At 38.1% G+C, this 15,582-nt stretch overlaps 2 protein-coding genes across 6 annotated transcripts in view; both read left to right on the forward strand.

Annotated features, from left to right (window-relative positions):
- The first annotated feature begins 1,330 nt into the window (after nucleotides 1–1,330).
- On the forward strand, nucleotides 1,331–6,376 carry acadl (acyl-CoA dehydrogenase long chain). Its single transcript, XM_041781629.1, has 11 exons — nucleotides 1,331–1,460; nucleotides 2,188–2,367; nucleotides 3,385–3,522; nucleotides 3,602–3,766; nucleotides 3,852–3,918; nucleotides 3,992–4,156; nucleotides 4,236–4,337; nucleotides 4,433–4,546; nucleotides 5,011–5,138; nucleotides 5,223–5,309; nucleotides 5,401–6,376. The coding sequence occupies exons 1-11, from the start codon at nucleotides 1,387–1,389 to the stop codon at nucleotides 5,492–5,494; spliced, it is 1,314 nt and encodes a 437-aa protein (XP_041637563.1). The 5' UTR covers nucleotides 1,331–1,386; the 3' UTR covers nucleotides 5,495–6,376.
- Nucleotides 6,377–11,176: 4,800 nt separating this feature from the next.
- Nucleotides 11,177–15,582, forward strand: part of LOC121506095 (microtubule-associated protein 2-like) — an 89,411-nt gene continuing 85,005 nt past the window's right edge. For all 5 annotated transcript variants that reach the window (XM_041781624.1, XM_041781625.1, XM_041781626.1 and 2 more), the window contains exon 1: nucleotides 11,177–11,249. The gene's annotated coding sequence lies outside the window, so the exon portion shown is untranslated. The remainder of the gene's footprint in view (nucleotides 11,250–15,582) is intronic.

Consider the following 15,582-nt stretch of genomic DNA (forward strand, 5'->3'; position numbering starts at 1 on the left):
TCAAATATTTTTTGTGTCATCTTTGCTTCTGTTTGAAACATACAAGAAATTGTCATCAGCATAAAGCTTTAATATTTGAATCCAGGCACATTTACACTGATAAGCTTTAATTTACCAGCGTTTTTGTGTGCTGGCTACAAGAGCTCCTGTCCTTTAAAAGATTGCTGGAAAATTGAAAAGGCAGGTTGCAATGTTAAAGGATTCTGCCCCCTTGTGGTGTAAACAACATCACATGTTCACTCCAAAAACAGCAGAGGTCATACTGCATTCATTTTGTAGTAAATGTATACATAAAGAAGTGGAAGACAAGCTTTTAGGGCATATTAACTTAGTTAACCTATAACTGGTGTACTGACCTATTTCATTTTTATATGTTTTCCCCAACATTATAGAATTGAAAGTGCCAAATAAAGAAGAATATAAAAATATCTGGTACTTTTACCCCAAAGGGATGCTGATAGATTGCCACCCATATCAATAATTCATCTTATATGTCAGTGGTTGCCATATCTGATGTACCTTTTATCACATATTTCCATAATAAAAGATAAAACAAGGTATATTGCTAAATACAGGCTATCAGGTGTTTTCAAAATATTTTCAATAATTAAAATGTATTTCTAATTAAACTCCTGAAATTTTCAGTGCTTAGAATTAGCACTGTCTAGATTCATCTCACAAATCACAATGAACTATCTACAATTATTTCCTTCCAATCCATAAAAAGTTCTTGTTTCCATGGTTACAAATTAAAGTCTTCAACCTATAAAAGCAGGTCTGTATCCACACTGTTAGTCATTTTGGTTTAAGACAGTAGAAAATCACCAAAAAATGACAAAAATAGTTTTAAATGCAAAACATTAGAATTTTAGCATGCGATACAAAGGGTGTGATTAATCACGATTAACAACAGAAATCCTGTGATTAATTGCGACTTTTAAAAAATCATCTTTTGACAGCCCTACTTAGAAAACTGCCATACTGATGTAAATTAATATTTTAATTAATTCCCGGAGTTCTGACTTTTGGTGTCACTATTGAGCAAGATACAGCAACTAGGGCTGCGTAGAAGAAGAAATTGTGCACAAAAAAAAACAAGAGGTATCACTCTGTTGCTGTTATCTTGGACGACACTTTCTCTTGACGTTTTCAAGTTTATAGTCAATAGAGAACGACTTTGACTCTCAACAGTATTTAGATGAAGTACACATTATACGTTTATGTACTTACTTGAATATTTAGTTCTATTAAACATTTGCTTAAACCCCACGCTGTCTTTGAGGACTCAACATTGATTGAGTACATCGTGTTCGTATTAGACGATCTTTGTCGTGTTTGCCTCAGTCCTTACCCTTGTTAGTTTGCTATTGTTTGTCGCTTGAAAAAATGATAAAAACTGGGCTTTTAGGACTAAGAAATGTCTTCAGTCGAGGACAGGTGCTTTCTGCAGCTTCTATCAGGTAAAATACGGCATATTTGATGTATGCCTTATAATGTTGTGCCTTATTTCCTTTGAAAACGATGTGCTTCATTAGCAACAGTTATCTCTACTTGTTAAATGTTAACGTTACGTCATAACCAACGGTTGGTTTGTCTAATTGATGTTTGTCGGCCATTTAATGTTAGTTTTCGGCTTCTCTTCTAAATAAGAGACGCTATTTTCCATTGTACTCGACGGACAGTTAGCCTTAGACGACCTTTGACACACTTTCCCTCCCTTTGATAAGGAACGTGATATCTAGACGAAATTTTAATCGAAATGAAATTAAACTTAAGTGATTTGTAGGAATATGGCGCAGGAGCACATTAAGAACCCAGTGAAAATGTGCTGATTTAACATAACAAGCCTATATGAATGTCACGGCGCTAGTTCTTGAAGCTAATAATATAACAGGTACTTTTTCAAATTGTGTTTAATATTGGGTGCAAAAATATATATTTTTTCATGACAGTCATTGTTTATCTTACAAGAATCTATGTAGAACTACATTTCAACACAGTAAGCTGCCTATAACTCACAGTAACTGTTAAATATTACCTGACAAGTCACATATTGCTTCCTCCATAGCCACATTCTTATGTAACTCATTTATTTCCCACAATCCCCTGCTTCTCCTACATGTACTTGTTGTGTAAAGCCTCATTCTTGCTACTTAAAGTAACACAGTTACTTTTCTTTCCTTTCAGACTTCAACACAGTCAAGCCCAACAAGTTGGCCAGCATGCTGCTCCTCTACGCCCAGAGACGTCCAGCGCCAAGTCCCTGATGGACATTGGGACCCGGCGGATCTTCAACGAGGACCATGATCTGTTCAGAGAAAGTGTGCGCCGCTTCTATCAAGAGGAGGTTATTCCACATCACAAAGAGTAGGTGGAAGCATGTTTGGATGATTGACGGGATTATTCTAAGAATAGGAGCATGTTTGTTGGAAAAGTCGAACAAGTACAAGGTCTCATAGAATACACATGGACTAAATATGCATGCAAAGCAAACAAATATAGCTGCTACATGGCCATATCGAGACTTCTAGCTACCCAAAATTGCTCAAAAGGCCAATGAAGAGGGGGAAAAAACAGAATTAGAGAAAAGAATGACTGTAAAAGTGCAAAATTTTCCAAAAATCCCAGAACTAAACTGGAAACTGTCTCAGGACCCCCAGGGGGAACAAAACTAGATTTTATGATCACAAATAGACAAAAAATGATTGCAAAGTGACACCAAGGTACCTAAAAAAATCTTGAAACAACCAAAGATTTGAAAGGACCCTTTGAACGACAAAAAATGAGACAAAGAAAATTATAAATGGACCTAGAAGGATGCTATGAAGAGAAGCAAAATGACACCAGGGGACCTTACACCAAACTGAAAACAACCACAGAAATAAAATGACCCCAAAGAAGGAGAGAAAAAGCCATAAATTGATCATAAGTGGATATAAAATTACCACAAATCAAAGCAAAATTACATCGGGGACATTAAATGATCCCAGTTTTGAACAAAACCAGACATAAAATGCCCACATAGTAAGGAAAAAGTACATCAAGGGGCTTACATTTGCATCAAATAGACATAAAATGACATAAACAAGACATGAAATGACCAGACAAAGATCTGAAATGACCTTAAAAATGTAAAATATCTGTTAAGAAATGAAAAAAGGGCACCCATAAAAGCAAAAAAAAAAAAGGCCTTTTAGAGACTTGATGTGCCAAGAAGATTGAAATCCCTTAAAACAGGAGCAAAACTACTAAAAAACTGGTGCTAGAGAACCACACAGAGATGCTAGGTGACTTCAGAGAGACTTAAAACAATACAAATGAATGTCAAATATCTAAAAATACTCAAATTGATGTATAACTAATTGGCGTTTTATGTCTTTCCAGATGGGAGAAGGCTGGTCAGGTGAGCAGGGAGGTCTGGGAGAAAGCAGGAGAGAATGGCCTGCTGGGAGTTATGATACCCGAGGAGCATGACGGCATTGGAGGAGACCTGTTCTCTGCCGCCGTTACATGGGAAGAGCAGTGAGTATTTTGGCCTTAAACGAGTTCAAACACTCACATCAAAGGTCTTCATCAAACAGGTTTTTGTTGTATTTTTCAGAATGTATTCCAACTGCTCCGGTCCGGGATTCTCCTTGCACTCTGAGATCGTCATGCCATACATCGTCAACTACGGCAGCAAGGAGCAGATCAAACACTATATTCCTCAGATGGTTGCTGGGAAGTGCATCGGTGCGATTGCAATGACAGAGCCAGGAGCAGGAAGGTCTGGATTCAAACAAGGATGTAAGAAATCATGAATCACACATAACATGGATATATCTCTGAGCTTTTACGCTGTATGTTGTTAGTGATCTTCAGGGTGTGAGGACGAACGCTAAGAAGGACGGCGACGACTGGATCCTCAACGGCAACAAGGTGTGGAGTCATAAAAGCAGAAATATGTCCTTGTAGTGCTTGCAACCATCAGCTTAAAGTCGTATCTCTGTAGGTGTTCATCACAAACGGTTGGATGGCCGACCTGGTCATAGTAGTAGCTGTGACAAACAGGGAGGCGAAGACAGCGGCTCATGGCATCAGCCTGTTCCTGGTGGAGAACGGCATGAAGGGCTTTCATAAAGGACGCAAGCTGGAGAAGATCGGGCTGAAGGCGCAGGTCAGTGAGACAACTCCTCAAGGATTTGAAAGCAAAGTACTTTATTTGAGGTTTTTAAATGTTTTTCTACATCTCATAGGACACGGCGGAGCTGTTTTTCGAGGATGTGCGGCTTCCAGGGAGCGCCCTCTTGGGACAACTAAACAAAGGTTTCTACTACCTGATGAATGAACTTCCACAGGTAAACTAAAGCGCCTCAACATAGCGTATCCAGTGCTTTATGATGACATTCAGTTGTTTGTATTTGCTCAGTGTAGTGTTTACTTTTTGGCTTAGGAGCGTTTGTTGATCGCTGACATGGCCATCGCGAGTGCTGAGTTCATGTTTGAGGAAACCAGGAACTACGTGATGCAGAGAAAGGCTTTTGGCAAGACGATCTCTCACCTGCAGGTTTGGGCTGATTCTGTTTGGTCGCTGACTTTTCCAGAATTTCACGTTGAATTTTCCGTTTATTGTGTCATACCAGCCTGTTTTTAACCAAGTAACACAGATGAGGTTTAATGTGTCGTTTTCCCTCCTAATGTGGATATGAAGCCTTTAAATCACTGGCACTAGATTTTAAATAATTCTCCACAAGAATTAATGTCACTACAAAGTGCACACTTCAAAGTACACTATGAAGTGCACACTTCAAAGCATGCTTATAGTGCACATTTCAAAGTACACTTCAAAGTGAACACTTCAAAGTACACTACAAAGTGCACACTTACAAGCATGCTTAGAAGTGCACACTTCAAAGTACACACTTAAAAGTACACTTCGAAGTGCACATGTCAAAGTACACTTCAAAGTGCACTTGTTTTTGAATTATTCCCCAGAAGAATAAATATTATTGTGTCTATTTTTACCCTCAGACTGTGCAACACAAGCTGGCTGAGCTGAAAACAGAGATCTGCGTGGGCCGATCCTTCTTAGATAACTGCCTTCAGCTCCACGCTGAGAAGCGCCTGGACCCTGGCACGGCCTCCATGGGCAAGTACTGGTAAGAACCTGTTTTGTATTCTCAGGATCTAACCTTAAAACTGGCCACATTCCTGCTGTTTGCTGATCTTTGCCGTCTCTCCAGGGCATCTGACCTCCAGAACAGGGTTGCCACTCAGTGCCTGCAGCTCCATGGAGGGTGGGGCTACATGTGGGAATACCCCATTGCCAAGTAAGCCACATTGAGTCAGATTTTAAAAGGAGCTCAAGGCTCTTTGTTGGTTTTTCCAGTCAGTCATCAGCTTGTTTTCTGTCTTTTTCAGGGCCTTTGTTGATTCTCGTATTCAGCCCATTTATGGAGGCACTAACGAGATCATGAAGGAGCTCATCGCTCGCACCATCGTCAGCCAGAAGTGAGAAATTTGGACGTTTTCACGGTGGAGGAGGAGCACTGGGGAAGAGGGCTGGTTTTGCACAGATGATCTTTTATGTTGTCTGAAAATGGTTGAAAGTACGTTGATTGGGAAGTTTCCAAACGTGCATTAAGAATGCTGGAGTTCTTCGAATCAATCGAGGATTAAACCCACACTTGGTTAACTCTTTCTGCCTCTTATGAACGAAAAAGTCAAATTCAATGCAACAGGTTGACTGAAATATTACACAGTACACTTGGGTGGCTTGTTGTTGCTACTGTTGGCAATCTTTAGGTTGCTATTGCCTTGTGAATGACATCAGTGATTGCAACTTTATGGTTCTACTTCTGCCAGATTTAAGCTCTTAGCATTGACATGCACCTGTCATTTTGACCACCAGGGGTCACTGTTTTACCAGAGTATGACATATTATGACGTCTTGATTTAGCAGTTCTTGAACAAAACGGATTTTAAGATGAAGAAATTTGGTTTTTGATTTGGAGCTTTGCTGAATGATTCCCTATTTTTATGTCTGTTTCTGTGTCCATTTACTACTCACTGTAGTGCCAGTTGTGTATATATTGCTGTGAAAACTAAGATTTAAGCTATAATGGATTGTACTTTTAATAATTCTTCATGACTGATTTGTATGTGCATTTGTATCTCATGTACAGGCCTTTATTTCAGCTGTTAAATGCCTGCTTGATCAAATCAGTACAGTCCAGTGTTGTTTAGAATGAACAAGACATGATATTTTGAAGCTGCTGCAACTTTGAGGAATGATTTAACCAGTTTTGTCAGTGTTGCGCTTTAGTGAAGAGGAATTCAAGGCTTTCCACAGCAGATTTTCAAACCCCAGTTTGCATAATAAACAAAGCCAAGCTGAGTCTCTTTTCTTTTCACTTGTCTGTTTGCAGGAAAGAAAACGTGTAAGAGCAGATGCTTGCTGTGTGAAAGGCAGGGCCAGGGCAGGAAAGGCAAGATTACTTATGCATCAAATTTCCGCGACAAGGCAAGTCAAAGAGCAAAAATGTCAAAACTATCACAACTAAAGGCAGCAAATGCATCATAGAGGAGCATTTGAAAATTTTAAGAGGGAAAAATATCAATTGGGGACCAAATTAAGGTAGGAGAAAATACTATCTTTGATTCTTCTACTCTCTACTTTAATGAAAATGAGGGAGTATGGGGATGTAGAGCAACAGCTCAGTCAAGCAAGGTAAAGTGCTGCTCCTAGTATTTTATTTTTATGCAGCTGTGGAATGGAGTGGAAGATGTGTTTCCCTACAGGCTCATTAAAGTATCTTTTCAATCATGGCATCTCACCCTAGCTAATGCTACATCCAAGTTCTCTCTCTAAACTCTCTTACCACATTTTTCTCTGTCTTTGTGTTTTTTCTGCTGTTCTTTTTACTGTTATTTTAAATGAATAGTGTTGGAATAGAAATAGTTGTTTCTGGGGCTCCTCAGAGCCTTGGTTTCCAGCTGAAGGATCAGGACCCAGCAGAGGGTCACAAAGCCATTTTCACAGAATCACAGATGTGATCTGAAACTGGCCACGTTTCCAACAGGTGGCCCGGTTTGATGGAGTTTGGTGTGGTTCCGTACACTAAACCTCAAATAGTCTGCTTTTCCATAGACACCCATACCCTCACTTGGTGAGGCTATAGAGGTTATGTGTGCGGCGTGAGTCTGCCATTGACAGAAATCATAAGGGAGTAAACACTCTTATTAATAACTGTAATCTAATAACTGTGATCAATACAGATCTCTAGCTGATGGAATATGAAGCTGGATTATTACAGTATCTATAACAAGCATTTTAGTTAATGGTGACTATTATCTAAACTTAGCTCTATATTCCTTTCTCTTACCGTAAAGGAATAGTAAGATTTAAGCAGATCAGCCATATAGTAAAATAATATCTAATGTGACAATGCCTCTGTTGACAACAGATTGTTTTATAGCTGTAAAAAAAAAGTCCCTCGATGTTCACTTAACATGGCTGGTTTTATATGGAAAATACTGAAAGTTGTCAAGTCCATCAGCATTTCTCACAGATAAGGTAAGGTTAAGATTAGGTGCACACTTCTATTTGCACACTTGTAAGTGCACACTTCAAAATGTACACCTCGAAAGTACACTTTGAAGTGTGTACTTTCGAGGTGTGTACTTTGAAGTGTGCACTTTGAAGTCTACTTTGAAGTCTGCAATTGGTACTGTCCTTTTAGTATGCACTTTGATGTATACTTCAAAGTGTGCCCTTTGAATTGTGCACTTTGTCATGCAGTTTGAAGTGTGCACTTTAAAGTGTGCATCTTGAAATGTACTTTAAAGTGTGCACTTTGATGCATTCTTTGAAGTGTGCACTTTGATGTATTCTTTGAAGTGTGCATTAAGAGATGTACTTTGAAGTGTGCACAGCATAGTTCACAGTAAAGTGTGCACTCTGAAGTATGCACTTTGAAGTGTGCTCTTTGCAGTGTGCACTTAGGTACTTTGTAGTGTGCATTTCAAAATGTGTACTTTGAAATGTACTTTTAAATGTGTACTTTTAAATGTGCACTTCCATGCGTTTATCATGGGAACCTAAGTAAAGTGAATTTTGACGCAAATGCCACACTAAAGTATATTTCAAAGTCCACACATTTGAGGGAAGTGCTCACTTCAGAGTGCACACTTCAATGGGTACTTTCCCATGTGCTCTTTTAAGGACACATTAAAAAGTCATTTTTAAGGCCATTTCAAATGTGAACTTCAAATAGCACATCTATTGTATCACTCTGACACTTTAAAGTTAAAACTTTTAGGTCATTTGAGGGTCAAGACTTTAAAGAGGGCTACAAGAGCAGACTTCCTTAGAGCACTTAAAAGACAACATTTTAAAATGCACTCAAGTGCAAACTTTTAAGGGCACATTGAGGTTCATATGTTCAAGAGCAAATTAGAGGTTCACATGATTGATAGCGACCCAAGTATTAATTTTAGGGGCACTTCAAAGTTCTATTTTTTCAGTGCATAAAACCTCTCTGAGGATACCCATCTGACGCCACTTTTATTTTTTTACTTCTCACCATTGTATGCACTATTCTGCTGAAAACTAGGATTTGTCATCAAGTCAAGGAGTTGCAAGTAGTCTGAACATCAGCAGTCTATTTTTTTGCAACTTTTTTTTTTTCCCAGGAGAAGACAGGTCTATTCAGCATCTTTAGTAATGTGTTAAGTAGTTTAATGCACAAGTATCTTGTGTTTATCTCTATAGAAATGATGTCAAAAGATAGATTTACATCAGCTAAAAGTAAAAGTCAATACAGTGGAATTTTATCAGAAAGGTTTATTACATTGGGCATGAATGTCACCAGTATCTTTTCTATGTAGTTGCTTGTTTTCACCAATAGGTGGCAGTGATTAAATACTTAAAAATGGGCCAGAAATGACAAATGATCATGCTTCCATCTGACTCCATTGTAGCAGATGAGGCAAAAGCAGACTGTTGAATGTCACTGGATAACTGAAAGCATCTTCACAAAATCTCAGTTTCATTGCTTGCGACATATTCATGTTAATCACCATGATTCTTTTAAATTATCAACCATGATTCTTCATATAAATATGAAGTGAAAAAAAAACATTTTAATATTCTCAAGCATTTGCATCCTTTCTGATCTGATTCATGTGCCTGCAAATGATCAGAATACCAGTCTTACACTGTGGAGCTCAGACTGTCCAAAATCCTCACATCAGTGCCGGATGAAGAGGCAGACAGCCTCCCCACCACGCCTCACCTGGGGGGGCAGGAGTGCAGCCACTGCTCACTGGTGCAACTTCCACCCTCCCTCCCTTCCTTCCTCCCTAGTCTCCCCCTTTGGCATCACATCCACCTTAGGCACTTCCCCTCTCTCCCCCCTGCTTCTCCATCCTTCCTTAGCAACAGCCACACCCCTCCGTCTCCTCAGCCCTGCACTCACTTCCACTGCAGACAGACAAAGTAGTCCCTCTGTTTATAGCGGTCATAATGAGAAGCACAGACCTTTAGCAGCAGCTAAACACTTGGATGTGCTACTGATGGAATCATTTTAATACATATAAGTGTTCTTTAGCTTGCATTTTGTTGCAATATGTCGCGAGGAGGGATTTCTGGGTATGCATGCTGCTGCCACAAAATTCTATGGTGGCCTTGAAAGACAACTGCAATAACATTTAATTAAATACAAAAATATTTAACAATACAGAAAATTGAATGCATATGCATTTCTGTATCATGCTTTTTTGCATTATTGATCTATTTTTTCTTTTCACTAAATTATTATTATTATTATTATTTTCAGTTCATGACATATTTTGGGTGTTTTCCTTACAGGATTTTTTTTTTATATAAAATGATTTAAGAATTAAATGGGGTTTTTTTCATACTTTTTTTTTTGCATTTTGTTAAATATTTGTTTCACTAGTTTACAATTCACAAAATAATCTTACGTTTAACATATTTGTTAAATTTAATGTCACAGTTTTTTATACATTGCATGAAAAGTTTTTGTGTTCCATGAAACTTTCTTTTGTATTTTGCATTTCCTCCAATTACTTTTATGAAGTGGGAATTCTCTTTACAAAATAATCATGCATGTATTTACTTTTTTATTTATTTTGCATTTTAAATCTTTTTTTCTGAACTCTTTTCCAAAAGCGTAAAAAAAAATTAAGAATCAGATTCATGAAATAATCTTGTTTAATGTTGTTTTTCTCTTTCATAAAACATCATATTTTTGCATTTAATGAAATTTTTTTCTCTCAATCATTTTTTTCCAGTCTTTTTGTGTTTCATGAATGTTTTGTTTTAAAAAACATTTTGTGTACAATTTGGAAATATCTCTCTCATGAAATAGTTCACATTTCACAAGATATACTTGCATTCAATTAAATGTTTTTGTTTCATGTAATGATTTTAATCTTCAAAGATTTTTTTTTCATGAAATTGTTTTGCATTTTATCAAATGTTTTTGTTTTTCAATTAATCATTTTGCCCTTCACAAAATAGTTTTACATAATTTTTTTTACTTTTCTAAATATGTTTTGCTTTTCAGTCACGTTTTTGACTTTCATTAAATGTTTTCTTTTTCAGTCAGTTGTTTTGCACTTCACTGAATAATCTTGCGTTTGTTTTTGTATTACATGAAACATGTTGTTTTTGTTTCTTGAAATGGTTACGTCTTTCATATTTATTTTGCAAAATATTTTATATTCAATAAGGTTCTTGAGTTTCATTAAAAGTTTTTGTTTTTCAAGTTATTGTTTTGCGCTCTACAAAATAATCTTTTTTAAAATTACATTAAGTCACCTTTTTTCATTGTATTACATTATTTTGTCTTTTTTCATTTTGCTTAATATTTCTACTTTTCAAGAAGGTTTTGGAGTGTCAAAAATTTTTTTCTGAGTAATCGTTTTGCGCTTCACAGAAAAATCTGGCATTTAATCACATTTTATATGACTTGAAATGTTACAAAGTTTTTCTTACCTGACATGAAAGTCTTTTGTTATTTTTTATATGCACAGTATTTGCGCTTTTCAATAAGGTTTTTTAGTATCATTAAATGTTGCAGTTGTCATTTAGAGCCACCGTAAAAACCCCTTGCGCCTCTATCACCGCCCTTACGGTAGTGTACTGTGGGAGGGATCACGGAGCCCCCATACCGCGCTCATTGTCACTCCAGCTCTCCTCACACACAAGGGTATTAGTGCCGCTCAGCAGCCTGAAGCTCCAGGTAAGAACTCAAGCTCTTTGTTTGTCATTTACTGATAAATAAACCTCTTTGGTTGCTAAAACCTTTGTGGGTGTAGAGTTTACGACACTTTAATACTTTACTTGGAGCCGTACAGTTTGTAGAAACCAATCAAAGTGCATCATACACGTTGTAATTGATGCTGTGCGTGAGAAACGTCATGGAGTGATGTGTAGTTATGTGTGGTTTTGAAGATGCTAAATGAGTTGGTGGATGAGAAAACAACGAAAGTTTGCGCTTAAAATGTTCCCGGGAGGCGGGTTTATTCTGTTTTATATTGTGGAAAAATGCGGTAAACAGTGATTAATTTGCGCTGTCCTGCTGCGTCCTATATCGACGCTCATGCTGCTGCAGGAACCTGCGCCTTTTGTTCTGGTCCACGCCTGTATGATGCTGAAACCGGGTCTGCTCCCTGCAGCACCACAGAGAGACAGCGATTTAAACGCGCAGAAGTGCTGATTGTTGGTCATCTTGGCGCATCAGGATGTATTGGCGCGTTTATTGGTCATGTTTTTCTGGAAAAGGGAGTAGCCTTTCACGTAGTTGGCATCTTCTCTTATGCCCTTGCCATCATTGGCAGACTGCATCTGCAAAGGGAGGCATGACTTGCCTTTACTGTACACAGTCTTGATTTTACTGTCTTAAACATTACACTTTGAGTTTATGAGAGAAATATGATGCACTTTTATCACAATCAAGCCCTGATGCTGTCCTTTTTTTGCATATTGCATCATGTGAAAATGTCCAGACTTTCATTAAGCATGCTTCTCTTCAACAAACAAGCCCCCTTTCAGTGTCCCCTCCGCCTCAAACACGCCAAGAGGGAGGCCGGATCTGTAGATTTCCCATGTCTGGATGTGAAAACATTCCTTTATGAAAAGGAATTAACGCTCGCATGAAACTGCACCCCAGTTTTTTTGGCATTTGCACATTCCTCTTGCTGTCTCATAAGACTCGTGTATATGGATACATACAGTAAAAACAAGACTGTGATGATATGCAGATGATGATGGATTTTGAGTCAAATGTGGGCTTTTCAAACCAAAGGAAACTAAAGAGCTGGATGGTTTATCTTGTGTTTACAGCTGCTTTCAGTCAGCTTTCTCCATGCTTTGAGTCTTAGTATCTCAAAACATTGCAGTGCTGGTGTTTCACATCCATTTGTTTGTGCAATGAAATTTCATTTGATCGCAAAGTGCAAGAGTTTTCGTACGTCTTTTCAGTTCCTTTGATGGCGTTTAAAAATACAAGTAAAAGCCACCAAATACTGAGCATTTTCTTGTTTTATTTACCAAAAACTGCAGGCAGACTCCTACATGCTGTCTAAACTGCACTAAGAAGTTGGCGTATTGTGTTTATTTGGGCAATTAAGATGGTTTGTAGGCGTCTACATTTTTGATAGATTCAATCCACTCAAGGTTACCTTTCTTATTCTATTGTTAGGAAAATTGTAATACAGGTCAAGAAAAGGCAACTCTTGGCCCACGTGCCACCCCCTCCTTGCTTAACGTGGCCCACAAGTCAAAATTAGACGCCAAAAAGTGTTGAAGAAAACATGACAAAAATTAGGGATGCACAATGTTGAATTTTTGCTGATATTTTAAAACTCTTTTTGGCCGATACAGTATTTAATTACATTTTTATCCGCTGTAGAAAACACCAATTCCATTCTGTACTACATTTTTTTTTTAATATTGGAAGTCTTTTTTTTTTTAGAAACAGACAAAAAATTTGATTTTTATCAGAAATGAAGGATGTATTGTTGTTTTTTTCAAATACAGCCATACACTAATTTAAAAACTTACAATAATGTCGTTGGGTTACATGTGTGTTACATGCTACATGTGTTTTTAACAGTACAGCCAAAGTCATCTGCATCTGCGAGGGCAATAAAAAGCACACTAAACTCCACATTGCAAAAAAGAAATGGCTTCTAAATTTAGATTGATTCTCCTTATTACTCAGCCAGTTTGCAGGATGGCTCCCTGAGATACTCCTGAGAAAGTGCCTTAAATAACAACAACAACAAAAAGACAGATTCTTAAATGCAAAAAATCTAGCTATAGTTCAGAGCTTAAATATGCTTTTAAATTTTTGAGATTCAAGATGAACAGAAGAAATAAAACTTCAGCTGAAGTAGTTCTCCTGGTTCTGCTTTAAACAGCACAAACTAACTAAGCAACCAAGTTTAATGGGCTTTTCACTGTAAACAGCTCTGTAACAACACAGTGACGCCCACATCTCCAATGCTGGAGACAGAGCACCTGCAGAGTGTGTGCCATGCACAGGAGACTTGGCACACAGAAGTCCGTCATTGCTTTTGCCATGTAGCACGAAACGCATGTTCTTTTTTGTTTTGTTTTTTGTTTTAAGATTTGTTTTTGGGCATTTTTGTGCCTTTATTTGATAGATGAGGACAATGGATAGAGTCGTAAACAGAGATGAGAGTGGGGGAGAGACATGAGGTGAAGGGCCTCAGGCCGGATTCCAACCCGGGCCCTCTGCGTACATGGGGTGCACCTTTAACCACTAGGCCACCTGCGCCCCCACATGCACATTCTTTTTATCTATTTTCCGTAATCGAAACATGTTATCAAAAGCGGCTGCAACTGCAGCTGCTGAGTGAGCACTCCTGTGAGTGTAGGACAGGCTTTTTAAGAGTGAAGTCCTCATATCCACTGAGGCAGTGAGGCTCAATATGCTAACAGGATGAACACTTGATGTCGATATATCTGTGGTGAAGCTAATATGTTTAGCTTTAACGAGGAGCTTCTCTACGTGACTGGACACGAAGTTTTGCAGTTCAGGTAAAGCTATAAGCGCCTGCCTGGTATAATGGCTTTAAATGCATCATTAGCCCGCAGAAGCCCGTTTATTCTACCACGCTGAAAGGCTGATAGTCAAGAGCTATAAATTCAATTATTTTCCTGTTCAGCTCCTTACCTTTGGGTGGTCGCGACTGTATTTTTTAGCTCTGTTGAATGACGTAAGTAGAGGCTGTTGACGAGTTTTCCCTGGCATGAAGTTTTAAGTCCTTGTAGTCATCAGAGTGACTTTTTTTTTTTAATGCAAAATTAAAGTAGTGGTGTTAAAGGCATGTTGTCAAGTCCTCCTCGCATCACATGTACAGATTGGCAAAACCTGCAAAAATACAAGTCTTATCGTGATAATATTTGATCTCTGTTAATTATTGCAAGGAATTGCAGATATATTCCCAATAATGTAGATATTTTCTAAAAAATTTTATGTATTACCAAATGCATTTGGAAAAAAAAAATACAAGTAAAATACACCTATAAATATTGTGCTTGTTGCACAGAAAAAGTTGCATAAATTGGCTTAAATTCAGTGTTTCGCCTATTAAATTAAATATTACTTTTTGCTCTTGTGTAAAAATACGTTGGTTTGTAAATTCCAATTAAAGTTAAATATGTGTTCCTTTTGTTAAATTATGATGATTATAAATGTTTGAGTGTTCTGTAATTTTTAACAGTAATACTGCTATCTTTTTGTTTAAAACTCCATATTGAAGACAGCATTCAATAGCAGGAAGTGGCTGAAACATGACCCCACATGCAGCCCATCCACTGCGTGAACTGGAAACTCCTCTCCCAGTTTAAAGCAGATTATGTGTTTTTTTTAAATGGAGCTAAATGGATGTTGACAGAGTGCCTTACCCCAGACTTCTGTGTCAGGTTTCACCTACTTCTCCAGTAAGAAGAAGCCTCCGTCAGGGCCAGATTGGGCTGAGTGTAATCACTGGTGGATGGAGTAATTGAAATGACCTTAATCACGACACAACAGGTTGAGTTTGTGCCTGCTATGAAAACAAGTCTCACTGTATACAAAATGTAACTCCAGTGTGATTGTGAGCCATACGTTCAGCCACTTTTCATTTTTCCGACGGGAAACCCAATCCGCCCGCTTGCACCATGCGGGAACGCTAAGTACATTTCCCAGCGTCAATACTGGTTAGGTGAGCAGTGAAGTCACGAAACCACAGGACCACTGAGCGCTCCACTGAAATTAAGACACGCCATCTTGGCCTGTGCTTTCTTTTGAGTCAGGAACAATGTTTAGAGAAAAGATCTGGTTCTAGATTTGTTTGTGGGTGCATATAAACTGATTTGACTCTTTGCTTGTTTTGAATGTTTGGTTTAATTGGTTTTGGAGGCAGTGAGGCGGTCATTTGGATTTGTTTGCACGCATTCTAGGTAAGCGTAGGATGCTGGTACAGGTGTAGTCGCAGGTGTTAGAGGACTCAGGATGCCTCTTTGTCCTCTGCTGCTCCTCCTTTAGCGCTACAGGTGTCTAA

This window comes from Cheilinus undulatus, linkage group 24 (assembly GCF_018320785.1).
Source record: "Cheilinus undulatus linkage group 24, ASM1832078v1, whole genome shotgun sequence".
Lineage (NCBI taxonomy): Eukaryota > Metazoa > Chordata > Actinopteri > Labriformes > Labridae > Cheilinus > Cheilinus undulatus.